The 14,000-nt window shown below is 47.5% G+C and overlaps 1 protein-coding gene across 2 annotated transcripts in view; it reads left to right on the top strand.

Annotated features, from left to right (window-relative positions):
• The window catches only part of SNX9 (sorting nexin 9), an 89,077-nt gene extending 80,862 nt beyond the window's left edge, over positions 1-8,215 (top strand). For both annotated transcript variants that reach the window (XM_025294338.1, XM_025294337.1), the window contains 4 exons: positions 382-471; positions 2,357-2,471; positions 4,581-4,672; positions 6,556-8,215. In XM_025294338.1, the coding sequence (XP_025150123.1) occupies positions 382-471; positions 2,357-2,471; positions 4,581-4,672; positions 6,556-6,603 (345 nt within the window). In that variant the 3' untranslated portion in view covers positions 6,604-8,215. The remainder of the gene's footprint in view (positions 1-381; positions 472-2,356; positions 2,472-4,580; positions 4,673-6,555) is intronic.
• The last annotated feature ends 5,785 nt before the right edge of the window (positions 8,216-14,000 follow it).

Raw genomic sequence — 14,000 nt, 5'->3', positions numbered from 1 at the left:
CCAGATTTTTAGCAATTTTTTTATTTTCTGCTAAAATTTGTACACTAAGCTATAACATCTTATTTGCCTCTGTGTAAACATACAGTGTTAACTAGTTTTTTTTAATTTTTTCCACAGTGTTGTCTTTTGGGCCAGTTCAAAATAGCTAATTTTACCAACCAACCTAAAAATCCACAGTTTTATCATTTTTTCACAGCCTACAATGACAGTATAGAGTTCTTGGGGATTATTTTCTTATAGGAGAACTAGGCTGACTACTTCACACTCAGTAACTTTGTGTCATGCCCAGCAGATTCAGCTGATACAGCCCTTAAATGTAACGGTTTTCTCTTTGATTGTCTGAATTCTTCCACCAATAATAGCCAGTCTTTCTTGTTACAGCCAAAGAAAGATCTCCATTTCCTGATGGAATGTAATCATGAATATAAAGGCTTCCTTGGCTGCTTCCCTGACATTCTTGGCGCTCACAAGGTAACTTGATCCTAGGCATTTGCAGATGAGGTCCCGGCTGAAGCAGGACCCAGGTGCAGGGCCACCTGCGGGAGCTTCACCACACACCCACACCCATACACACCCACACACACGCACACTCGTGCACACAGATGCACACACACACACACAGATGCACACACACACACCACACACACGCACACCCGACATAGACACCCCCCCCACACACACACAGACACACACACACCCCACAGACACACACACCCACACACACACTCACGCATGCGCACACACACACACACCACACACACACTACACACGTGCGCGCACACACACCCCACACACCCCACACACGCGCGCGCACACACACCCATACACACTCCACACACACACGCACACACCCACACACCACTCCCATTAGGGGCTCCTCTCCAAAACCAGCCAGAGCAGCTCTGCAGGCTGACATCATGCGGTCCTGTCACATTTAGATGCCTGAGTGGCTGTTGAGTGTCTTCTGTCCTGGAGAAGGGTTATTTGGAGGGAACTAAAAGGATGATAGATATTCCTTTATGGACACACTTAGGTCAGGTCACAGCGTTGTAATCATGGTGTCTGGTGTTCAAGTCAGTGTCAGGAGTGGTTCTTACCCTCATCAGCGAGACCCTCCCTGCACACTGCATGGGCAAGTCCTCCCAGGGCCTTTCCTGTCCAGGCAAAATCGGATGTCCTGTCCCCGAACCTGACAAAGTCTCTCCCAATTAAGATCAGAATGGTCAATGTCGATTTTATTTGTTTACATTAATAGAAAGGAAACTATATAGTTCCCATCATAAAGGTACTTTTTTAAAACTAAATAAAGATCGGTTTGGAGTGTCCTCAGATTTTGATTCTGGTTCATTTTTCTTTTTCAAACCTCATTACTGTGGGTGTTTTATCAGCTGTCATACTCTAGGGTATTGTGATGTGCTTGGGTTTATTTTGAAACACTGTTTTTGTTTTCTTTGGGTATATACCCACAGGTGGAACTGCTGGGAGAGTAGATCTTAAAAATTCTCATCACAGGAAAAAAATAGTTTATAACTCACTGAGGTGATGGATCTTAAAACTTACGGTAGTAATCATCTTGCATTATACACATGTCTCAAATTCGTTATGTTGTGCACCTTAAACTAATATAATGTTATCTGTCAGGTACCTTGCTGTAAATGGGGGTGGGTGGGAATAAAAAAATAAAATTAAAATCTCAGAAAAAAAAAAAAACCTCAGAGCAGTTAGCTTGTTGTAGGAGTTTGTGCCTGCCTTGAGAGTTCTAGGTGGGGAACCTGATTTATACACAGGCATAGAGTTCTTCCCAGACAGCGCCCGTGAGCTGTGTGATGACACGAGTGTGGGAAATGTTTGCAACTTTTACAGCGGTTTCCACCTCAGTGTTAATTTGAAGTTAGTCCAGAGCTTCTTACAGAAATCACAGTAAAGCTTATGATCAGCACAGCGAGGCACCAGCTTATGAAATACTCTGCAAGAGCACCCAGGCACATACACTAGACTGTCCCAGATCAAATGACTTCCTAAAGCTAGTGCCTGTTTTCCAATCATGTACCGCTCTCACCTGACAATGACTTACTCATATTACAGATAAAGAGTGCTGTTTAGTTTTCAGCCTTGTTGTAGCATAAAAGTGTAGGTTTCAGCTCAGCTGTATTTTACAGGAATAGCAGCATTTTTGTTTCCAAGCGCCTTACAGGAAGTTACAGTGAGATGCGTTCCTCATGTTCTCATTTTGTGGGGACATTTTCCTATTCGGTAGCAAGACAATTATAGAATATGTTGGCTTTGTTACATTTTAAGCTAATGACTAATCCTTTAGATGTGTTTTATGAATACCACCGCATTTTGTATTTCACAGGGAGCAATAGAAAAAGTGAAGGAAAGTGATAAACTGGTCGCAACCAGTAAGATCACCCCCCAGGACAAACAGAACATGGTGAAGCGCGTCGGCACAATGTCTTACGCTTTGCAAGGTAAGAACGGTAAGGTCTGTGTGTAGCTAGTGGAGATTTTTTTCCAAGAAAATTTTCTATTTTCCTTGCTGGAGAGAAATTCCAGTATGAACAGCAGTTAAGTTAATAGGAACTGATTCAAAATATCTTCCTAAGCCTGTTGTTTGTGGGATCCCAGTGTTAAAAGCTGTAATATTTATATTTAGTTTTTCATGCGTTTACCTGACGTAACTACAAAGGGCAACGTGATTAAACCTGTACGTTTCTATTTCTTCTTGGAGACCCTGAAGATTCCTTTCATAATCTTTAATAGCAGGCCCTATCCAGACTAGATTCCCGAATCCAGCTCTTAGCAGCATGTAACCTGCAGGCCCCAAGGCCATAGAATGCGAAGGGAGTTTGGACATAGCATTTTTGGCATGGTTTGACCGTTACTAAAAAGAAAATACTAATTTTTCCAGCAGATAGGAGTAGTGAATGGATTTTTCATGTTTTGGCGGATGGATGGAATACATGGGCCAAGGAGGGAGCGGAAGGATGTTCTAGTAGGAACAAAGCACACAAAACAAAATGGGACCAGATGATGTCCTTGGTCTTTGGGAATAAAACACATTTGCAGGTTATTGGGAGGAGAAGGCAATGGCACCCCACTCCAGTACTCTTGCCTGGAAAATCCCATGGACAGAAGAGCCTGGTAGGCTGCAGTCCATGGGGTCACACAGAGTTGGACATGACTGAGCGACTTCACTTTCACTTTTCACTTTCATGCATTGGAGAAGGAAATGGCAACCCACTCCAGTGTTCTTGCTTGGAGAATCCCAGGGACGGAGGAGCCTGTTGGGCTGCCGTCTATGGGGTCGCGCAGAGTCGGACATGACTGAAGCGACTTAGCAGCAGCAGCAGCAGCAGCAGGTTATCGGGGGAGACTTTGGAGATTCTGGGAGGCCTCAAAAGCCAGGCAGAAGAGTCTAGACTTGTTGTGGGCCTTAGGAAGCCATGAAAAGGTTTTGATGGAAAAACAAACAGAAAAAACTCTGCTCAAGGAAGAGGATTTGCTCGTGATGGAGGTGGGGGTGCAGATTGGGGGCTGATGTTAGACAGCCCAGCCAGAGACCTGGCTCCTACCGTCTAAGGCTTTTGAGGACCCAAAGAAGATGAGGTGCTGGGGGAGAGAATGAAGGGTACTTACGGGCTTTTCCAAAGGATCCTCAGGACTAGGGAGGAAGTAGGAGAAGGGAAGAATGAATGTGTGAAAGGTTTCCAGAATGAGGGCAGTTCAGGGAGGCCTGAGTGAAGCTGGGGGCTTGGAAGGGTTTTGAATGGGAAAGTTCTCCTGAGCTTTTGTTTGGAATTATCCAAACACACGAATGAAAGTGTTGTACAACTTCAGATAACAACCTAAAACAGCAGTGAGCTTTTTACAGGAGTTTATGCCAGCAGCAGTTGGCTTTGCAGATGTGGTGTGTAGGGAAAAGGCAGAGGTCATATGGGGCCTGATAAGGAAGGCCTCTCCGATGTTGGTGATGGGATGGGGGTGGCACTGAGAGGCAGAGCTGGAGAAGGGGTTCATTTGCTGAGTCGAGACATCCAGCAAACACAAAGGATGGGCATCCGACTCTCTGCCTGGGAAGAGGCCGAGTTTTGGCAGTCCTGGTGCTCGGTGGCATCAGGCATCAGCTGCCCTGAAGAGGACCTTCCTCAAGTCTCACCGCCTGCCCAGCCTTTCAGAGGTGCCTGAGGAAGCCCGCAGCCTGGGCAGTCACTGCAGCAGAGGAGGTGGCGCCCAGCGGGCACCTCGCGAGGGCCTCCGTGAACAGACTTGACATTCTGGACTGAGGTCGTCGGTAGCCAGTGGGCCTAAGTTGGTTTTCTGCTCAAACGAGCCGTCATTTGGGTGATCGTGTTGAGCTTTAGAAGAGTTAACATGCAAATCGACAGTAATCGTCTGTTTACGGAAAAGTGTTTTTGCCGTTACCCACTCAAATTGTTTTTCTAGCCTCTTTATAGCATTTTTGTCAGGAACTGGCACAGGCCAGCCTGGCTGATGATGAATCATAACTGGGCCAGAGACACAGCTGTGTTCGTTAGCAGTCCAGGGGGCACTGACCGATGTCTTGGTCTTGGTTGCAGCCGAGATGAATCACTTCCACAGTAACCGGATCTACGACTACAACAGCGTCATCCGCCTGTACCTGGAGCAGCAGGCACAGTTCTACGAAACGGTGAGTCGGCCTGTCCCCCGGGCTCCCCGTGCACCGCCAGAGCTCCCTGTGAAGCTCGTGCGCCTGTGATTTTTAACCCTAACTAATGAGCCAACTAACGGGCATCCCTGGTGGCTCAGAGGGTAAAGTGTCTGCGTGCAATATGAGAGACCCCGGTTCAATCCCTGGGTCCAGAAGATCCTCTGGAGAAGGAAATGGCAACCCACTCCAGTGTTCTTGCCTGGAGAATCAAATGGACAGAGGAGCCTGGTAAGCTACAGTCCATGGAATTTCAGAGAGACACACGACTGAGCAACTTCACTTCTCAGTAAGCCAAAGGAGGCTGAATACTGAGCAGGGATTTTTTTTTTCCAATCTCTTTTAACCGTATCTGCGTTTTCCTTTTGAAGAACACTGGGCTAAAGAGGGCATTGTTTTTTTCAAGAAGGAAGGGTGCGGGATGCTGGTGGTGAGCCCCCGAGAAGCCGCTATTGTGCGGTCCCCACCGCTCCCTGCACAGGGGACGCTGTGAGATGAGGTCACCCTGCCGGCTCAGCTGGGGAAGGCGCCTGGCGCCGCGCGGGACTGCACAGGCCGGCTTTGTGTGTGAGCGAGGGTTTCGCAGTGTGCCAGAGGGATTTCCGAAGGAAAACAAAAGCAAGAGGGGGAGTGAAGCCTCAGATGGTCCCATTCAGGAACCGGTAGTGAAAATGTAGACATTCACACCTTTGCAGAGAAATTTTGTTATTTACCAGGGTGTACAGAAAACAAAGATCTAGCCCATAAATGGAAACCCAGACCTCAAAGACAAGTTCTGTAACTTATTACGATTGACCGCAGGTTGGCTGCCATGTTTCTTACTAAGTTTTCCACTGTTTCCATGGTGTCATCTCCTGTACATTCAGGGATCAGTAAGCTCCAGACTCACGTCCACACACGCGTCCTCTTGTCTGTGGGTGGGCACTGCCACTCCCGTATCCGCCACATGGGTTCTTGGAAGGGAGCCATGGCTCATGTGCTCTGTGCATACTGTCCATGTGTGGTAGAAACAGGTGGTTTCAGAGACAAGCTGAAGGTGCAGCCTGTCTCCACACTATAGCAGCAGCAGGGCCTGTCTCAGGAGGTCACAGGTGTCCGGGAAGGCAGGGGAGTCTGGGCCCAGCACAGAGATCGGATCCCGAGAGGACAGGCTGGTCTAGAAATGATGTCGCGTGGTTGGAAGGAGCTGGGCTTCCTTTGAGCTGTGCACCGCCGCCAGCAGTCCCATCGGGGAATTTAGGAAGGTCTCTCCACTGCCAGGTGGCGCTGGTGGTAAAGAACCCGTCTGCCCATGCAGGAGTAAGAGACATGAGTTTGACTCCTGTGTCAAGAAGATCCCCTGGAGAAGGAAATGGCAACCCACTCCAGTATTCTTCCCTAGAGAATCTCATAGACAGAGGAGCCTGGCAGGTTACGGTCCATAAGGTTGTGAAGAGTTGGACACAACTGAAGCAACTTAGCATGCACTCCACTGCCCAGACACTTTCACTTTTATAGGGCTTTCCTGGTGGCTCAGACAGTAAAGAATCTGCCTGCAATGCAGGAGACCTGGGTTTGATCCCTGGGTCAGGAAGATCCCCTGGAGAAGGGAATGGCTACACACTCCAGTGTTCTTGCCTGGAGAATCCCATGGACAGAGGAGCTTGGCAGGCTACAGTCCATGGGGTCACAAAGAGTCGGATACAACTGAGCAACTAACACTTTCCCTTTCAAATGCTCAGAGGCTGAGCTGGGGCTGGGAGGGACTGGGAGCATCTAACAGTGCCAGGATTTGAAATGTGTGGAGTGTTTGAGAAGAGATGGAGGTAATAGAGAAGCACAGGGTCACGAGGGGAGACATCTCACGCTGTTCTGTTTCTTACCAGATTGCACAAAAGCTGAGGCAGGCCCTCGGCCGCTTCCCGGTGATGTAGGACCGGTGGAGCGAACGTGGAGAAACGCCGAAGTGCTTCCTTCTGACTTGGGACAACGCAATTGGATTTTTTTTTCCCCATCATCCAAAAAGAAACAAAAAGAAAACCAAAAAGAGAGAGACTTGGGAAAAAAAACTTCATTTTCTTTATTAAGCGCCTAAATGCATCAGTTTTTTAGGAATAGTCTTTCGTTCATCTCCAGATTCATTATTTAAACCAACGGAAATGGTCTATTTTGGGAAAGTACTGAAAGTTACCAGAATTTTAATGGAAAATTAGGGATTTGCCCCCCTGATATTTTACATAAAATTGTAATTTTTGAGTCAGCCACAGTTCTCCTGTTGCTGCCCAACGTCAGATAATTACTAATTGCTTTCTTAAAAAACGCAAAATATGCCAGAGTAAAAAACATAATATGTTTGTATATTTTTATAACTCCTTTCCACCCTTTGAGAGTCCTATCTATTTAGGAAACTCTGCAGGCCTTCCACAGAGATGTTTATAACTCGGACACTCAGTTTTCTCGACAGAGGAAGCAGGCAGGGGCTCCCGCGGCTCCCGCCCCTCATGTGGCCCTGCCACACGCGTCCCTCCAGAGGACCAGCTCGGCGGAACCCCGGGATCAGAGCCCCCACTCCTACCGCCCGAAAGTGCCGTCTGCCTCGCGATCCCTCCTGAGCCCGGGTGAGGCTGGAAGGATTCACCCCCAGAAAGCCCCAGGGTCTGGGGGGGAGGTGCTCTGGCTCGGCTCCTGGGGAAGGAGCAGCCATGTCTCTGTGGGCAAGCGCTCCTCCCAGGCTCTCTGTTGGCCTCGCAGTCTCGAGTTGCTCAAGGAGGCATTGTGAGAAGTGCTGGGGAAAGCGTGATTTTGCCACTTGATTTGGATTTTAGACTAGCGGGCCGGTGGAGGTTATTATCTGAAACGATGAAGCACAGGTGAGCAAGCCTCGCCCGGCCCCACCAGATGGGAAGGTTTTAAGGGGCTGAGGAGGGTGCTAAGTCGCGTAACACGCGGCCCTCCCCAAGCTTTTACGTGCGAGAAGAAAAAGTTCAGGGCGATGCTCTTTCTGACTGTGTCCCAAACTTCAGACAGAATTGTCTCATCACTAGTACTTCACTTAATGGCATAAAGCAAAACAGGGTCTTGGCGAACCATCAGCTTTAACCTGGGATGCTCGCAGACACGGTCTCAGCCCCGCAGACCTCGCCGCCCTCCACGGCTGCCTTACCGCGCCCTTTCACACCACTCTCCCTCTTCTGACCTGATAGTCACGTGATAGGAATTGAAAGTTTTGGGCCAGCACAAACAAAGTGAAACCAAAAAGTAAATAGAAGAGGAAATCAAATGAACACGAATATGAGAACTTCTTGTTCTTCAATATCACGGGTTTTTTTTTGTTGTTAATGTTTTATAAGTAAGTTTCCCTACTTGATTTTTCTTTTATAAAATCTCATAGAACAGTGTTTATGATACAGCCATTTAATATATGTACAAATTGTAAAGAATATGTATAAATGTTTTACACAAATGCAAGAGCATGTAGAAGCCAACATATAAATAAATTGTTAAAAAAAAACTGTACAGTAAATTCTCAAGCACTTTTTCAAAACACTTTCTGGTGTTTTCGTGTGATTTTTTTTGGGGGGGGGGATCATACTTTCATGTTGCCAGCTGCTGAAGAGCATCTGGTAATGAGTTTTGCCCCAGAACTTAACTTCTCCTAACACGAATTAATAATGCTAATTGCTTAAATGAGCATTATCAATCCAGGAAGCATGTCATAGTCACCTGGTGAGGCAGTAAGAACAAATGCCGATGCCCAGTGTGTTAGGGTTCTCCAGGGAAACAGAACCTACAGGGAGTGTGTGTGTCCATCCCTTAAGAGGTTTCCTCCTCTTGATGCCCCAAGTCTTCCGGCGTGTCCAGGGAGAGGCTGTGGTGCTGCAGCTGTCCACTAGGGGGCGGTATCTGCACGTCGGGCGGGACCCTGGTTAACCCCCGCACAGACTTCTCTTCCTCTGCGGTTCCTGGTGGAGGTCCCCGAGGGCCATAGATGCAGGTGGGAGGAGGAGGCAGTGTCGCAGGTGGGGGGCCTTGGGGTTTGGGCCACAGCCTCGTGTAACGTGAGCCTTCAGCGCTGTTTCCATTCAGTGAGGGAGCGCCGCTGTGCACATTCGGCCTTAAGGCTGGTGGTCAGGTAACACCCAGTCCTGATGGGCAGCTCAGGTCTCATGTTGACTTGCTGGCCCATGCTTAAGCGTTCCGTCTGTTTCAGGCCAAAAGCTATTTCTCAGAAGGAGAGTCGTTGTCTGTGGAGGATGGCAGGGCTGTGCTCCAAACCTCAAGGCCTGCACCGAGATGCTTCCACCAAAGGCTCCAGACAGCATCCCTTTCTAACACTGAAGCTTTGGGTACCACTGGATCTGCTGGATCACATGACCCAAGCTGCAGGACAGGTCACACGGTGGCCTGATCCGTGAGGAGCCTTCTCTCGTTCTGGGGCCCAAGTGGCCTAGTCAGTATTAACATACATATATTGATTGTCTGAGGAAGGGACCAGGAAAATGAAAAAGGATTCTAAGAAAAAGAGATGACATAGGATACTCGAAATAATGTTAGCTGACTGTGACCCAGGAAAGGGAACTTGAAAGGCAGTGAAAAATGTGTCCATTGGATGTTTGTGTTTGGAAGATTCTCCTGGAAGTTGCAAAATTTTAAAAACCTAATGAAACTCCAATACTTGGGCTACCTGATGTGAAGAGCTGACTTATCGGAAAAGACTCTGATGCTGGGAAAGATGGAAGGTGGAAGGAGAAGGGGACGACGGGATGAGATGGTTGGATGGCATCACTGACTCGATGGATGTGAGTTTGAGTAAACTCCAGGAGTTGGTGATGCGGTCCATGGGGTTGCAAAGAGTCAGACACGACTGAGCAACTGAACTGACTGACTGTATATTTCATCTTCTATGGGTTCAGATACACTGTGCAGTTAATATAGGATATGTTAATGTTCTGATTTTTAATTATTTGTATCAACCTTTAGCTATCACAAAAGATAGAAAATTTATGATTCTTATAAATCTTGACAGTGTAAACATTGTAGCTAAGTATCTGGAGAGGAGAGGTCAAGGCATGGTGGAGAAGGTCTGTCTATTTGTCAAGCATGTGAATCCGGTTGCCTGTCTCCAGAAGCAGCAGGTCCAGGAAGTTGGCCTCCTGTGAGGTTGACAGGTGTTGGAGTCCATAAAAGACACAACTCACAGGCTCTGGATGGAACGAACGTAAAGAGGGAGATCAACTTCTTCAAAAATGAGTGTCGGTCCCGACAACCTGTGAGAGGTGGTCTGCACCCACCCCTCTTGTGCAGCAGGGAACAGACCCTGAACCTTCTTGCCTGGGAACAGAGCTTGGAGTGGGATTGAGCAGGCGCTTAAGCAGAACAAAGAAATACATATCAAACCCAGAACAGGGTGAGAATCCTGAATAAAGAGATAGGCCCACACAGGCCATGAGAGTAACTCTATAAAGAGATATCCCAGGCTTGAGACCCCTCTTTTGTGGCTGTGCAGGGGTGGAAAAACAGCTCCTGAGACTGCCTTTCCCAGCACTCCTGGTCTACAGCCTCCGTGGAGGGATTCAAGTGATCCCGTCTAAAGGTTGGGAATCCTTTATTTAAAGTAGTAAAAGCTTACTCCTTGAAAGAAAAGTTACGACCAACCTAGATAGCATATTGAAAAGCAGAGACATAACTTTGCCAACAAAGGTTCGTCTAGTCAAGGCTATGGTTTTTCCATTGGTCATGTATGGATGTGAGAGTTGGACTGTGAAGGAGGCTGAGTGCCGAAGAATTGACACTTTTGAACTGTGGTGTTGGAGAAGACTCTTGAGAGTCCCTTGGCCTGCAAGGAGATCCAACCAGTCCATTCTGAAGGAGATCAGCTCTGGGATTTCTTTGGAAGGAATGATGCTAAAGCTGAAACTCCAGTACTTTGGCCACCTCATGCGAAGAGTTAACTCATTGGAAAAGACTCTGATGCTGGGAGGGATTGGGGGCAGGAGGAGAAGGGGACGACAGAGGATGAGATGGCTGGATGGCATTACCGACTTGATGGACATGAGTCTGAGTGAACTCCGGGAGATGGTGATGGACAGGGAGGCCTGGCGTGCTGCGATTCATGGGGTCGCAAAGAGCTGGACACGACTGAGCAACTGAACTGAACTGAAAAGTACTCAAGTAACTGTTTTTATGCTTGAATAACTGCCAAGGGGAACTAATAATAATAATGAGGGAGGAAGGTATTTTTTTTCCAGTGCATGTTTTTTTAACCTGTTTGATTTTAAAATTCTTTTCTCCAAAGTAAGGAGAATTTGAACTCCTTTCCCAAGGGTCTTGTCAGCTGTGCCAAGAATACAGAGTCCTTATGCATTCACCCAGGCTGATTCTCAGCCTATTTGTAAATGTCCTTGATGAGGTAAGGTCTTTTGATAAGAAGAGCAGGCCTGTTTACTGCTTGCTATAAAATGCAGATTTCCCAAGCTCCAGTTTCCTTGCTTGTCACACAACCCACTGCACGAGCAGGCGTCCCTCTGGCTCCCCCTAGTCACCAGCGATGGACTTGCAAGATAGGGTGAAGCGCCCTGCTGCCTGTACCATTAAGTTACCCCCCTCTTGCTTCTGACTCAGGAGGCCCTTTCTCCTGCCAGCATCCATGAAACAGCAACAGACTAACTTGTTTGTAAATAGAGCAAAATCAAATCGCATACCCCGCAGTTAACCTCTGTAAGGAAACATTTTTTAAAAACTAAGAATAAAGCCACCAAAAAATATACACACTAGCAGAGACCATTAAAGGATGAGCTGTAATCTTTCACACTCCACCAGCAAACAGTATAAAAGAACCAGGGGAGGAATTCCCTGGCGGTCCAGTGGTTAGGACTCAGTGAGCCCAGGTTCAATCCCCGTTTGGGGAACTAAGATCCTACAGGCCTCAAAGCGTGGTCGAAAAAAGAACCAGGGGAGCAAATTGAAGTTTTAGCAAAGCAGAAGGAATATTTTTTCCCCAGCCTTACTGAGCTATAAGTGATGTGCAACCTTGTGTGAATAGAAGATATACACCATAATGATTTGTATGTATATATTTGCAAAAGATAACCAAGGTTAGTGAACACGTCCATCACCTCACATAGTTATAATTTTGTGTGGATGAGAGGAGAAGTTTTAGGATCTACTCTCATATAGCTTTCATGTGTATCTAGTACAGTATTTTTAGCCGGAGTCCCCATGCTGTCTAAATGCTGTTAACAGTTCAAAGGCCAACAACAGGCCAGATTGTCCAAAGGCCATTCAACCTCTGTGGAGAAGATTGTTTAGCTTCTGAGTCAAGACTAAGTTCAAAGGTCTTTAGGAATACACATCCATATCTTAAGTCAAAGAAAGTTGTAAAGTTCAATTAAGCAATCCATTTATAGCATTCAGAGAACTCCAGGTGGGGGGCGGAGTGGGCAGAGAAAGAGAAAAATGTGTGTACCAGGAACCCGGGCCAGGCATAAGTTTGAAGCACATTTTTTTTTTTCTTAATGGTGAGGGCCTCTCACCTGGCTCATCCCCAGGAGCCCTGATGAATCGGGGAGGCCCAGGAGGTGGGGTTGGTGGTGAATCATCAATTCCAGAGAAAAGCCACTGACATCACCAAACATGATGTTGGTTGACCAGGAAGCTGGAGTCACGCACTTCTCCATGTATAAGATGGTCTCAGGGCATGTGGTGGTGCGTGAGGGCATGGCGGCCGCCCACGGTCAGATGCCTGAGGTCACAGGACACACACAGCCCTGTCACTTGCCCTGAGAGCACGGGCTCAGCCAGAGGTAACCCTGTCCTCGGGAGACACAGGAGGGACGTTTACTGAGGACGAACTGTCATCTGGGGGGTAGGAGCTGAGAGGTTGCTCAGCGTCCTCCAATGCACAGAACAGCCCCCACAGAAAATTATCCACCCTAAGTGTCTCTCTCTCTCTCTTTAGTCACTAAGTCATGTCCAACTCTTGCGACCCCATGGACTGTAGCCCGCCAGGCTCCTCTGTCCATGGGATTCTCCAGGCAAGAATACTGGAGTGGGTTGCCATTTCCTTCTCCAGGGGACCTTCCCGACCCAGGGATCGAACCCGGGTCTCCCGCACTGCAGGCAGACGCTGCACCGGGTCTCCCGCGCTGCAGGCGGACGCTGCACCGGGTCTCCCGCGCTGCAGGCGGACGCTGCACCGGGTCTCCCGCGCTGCAGGCGGACGCTGCACCGGGTCTCCCGCGCTGCAGGCGGATTCTTTACCAACTGAGCTCTAGGTGAAGTGTCAATAGCACCCAAACAGAGAAGCCGTTTTGGACTTCGCTGGTGGTCAGTAGCTAAGACTCCAGGCTCCCAACGCAGGGGCCTGGGTTTGATCCCTGGTCAAGGAAGTAGATCCCACATGCCCCAATTAAAAGATGCCTTGTGCCGACTAAGACCTGGACAGCCAAATAAATAAAAACAAATACTAAACTAATAACTTGAAGCAAAAGAAAGCAAACAGACAGTTGCAATTTGCCTGGGGATCAGTAGGTGTTTTCAGGGACATACAGGAGGCATTCAACAAATGCCTGTGGATGAGGATAAAAAGCTGCCATCAGTGAATCTAGACATGCCCAAGGCAGGGCAGGAATCGCGGGCAGCCAGAGGCTCTGAGGCTGAGAAAGCAGCACTTGGGCCAGGAAGCAGGACACGAGCTGAGACTCAGCTCCTCCAGAGGTTCTTTGGGGGTAAGACGTTGAGTGATCTTTATATTTTTCTGAATTTTTTAACAATGAGCTTGTTCATAGTCCAAAAAAATCTAATGTACAACATGGTGACCGTAGCTAACATTGCTGTACGATGTATAGGAAAGTTTTTAAGAGTAAATCCAGAGGATTTTCATCACAAGGAGAAAATTTTTTCCTCTTTTCTCCTTTTCTTTTTATTGTATCCATATGAGATGATGGATGTTAATTGAACCCATTATAATCATTTCTTACTATGTGTAAATCATGCTGTACACTTTAAACTTATACAGTGTATATCAACTATTTTTCTATAAAAATGGGAAAATGCATAAAAATATATTTGACATCACTAAAAAATGTTTTTCAAAGCTATCAGAATGATCTAGTTTCACAAACCATCTCTTTCCTGGGCGTTATTAGTACTGACCATGAACTAGGCCGATTCCCTCTGCACATGCAGACCTCGGTTCACCTGCTGGTGCAACCCTGTGAAATGGGAATCATCAAAATTTGAAGACCTTCCCTCCGGTGAAGAAACCCTTGGCAACGTAGAGAGGTCTGAATTGTGAGTGGGAGCCCTGGGCTGTGGTCTCAAGTCTGGTACC

Source organism: Bubalus bubalis, chromosome 10 (assembly GCF_019923935.1).
Source record: "Bubalus bubalis isolate 160015118507 breed Murrah chromosome 10, NDDB_SH_1, whole genome shotgun sequence".
NCBI classification, from domain to species: domain Eukaryota; kingdom Metazoa; phylum Chordata; class Mammalia; order Artiodactyla; family Bovidae; genus Bubalus; species Bubalus bubalis.
This window is presented reverse-complemented; position numbering and strand designations above follow the sequence as displayed.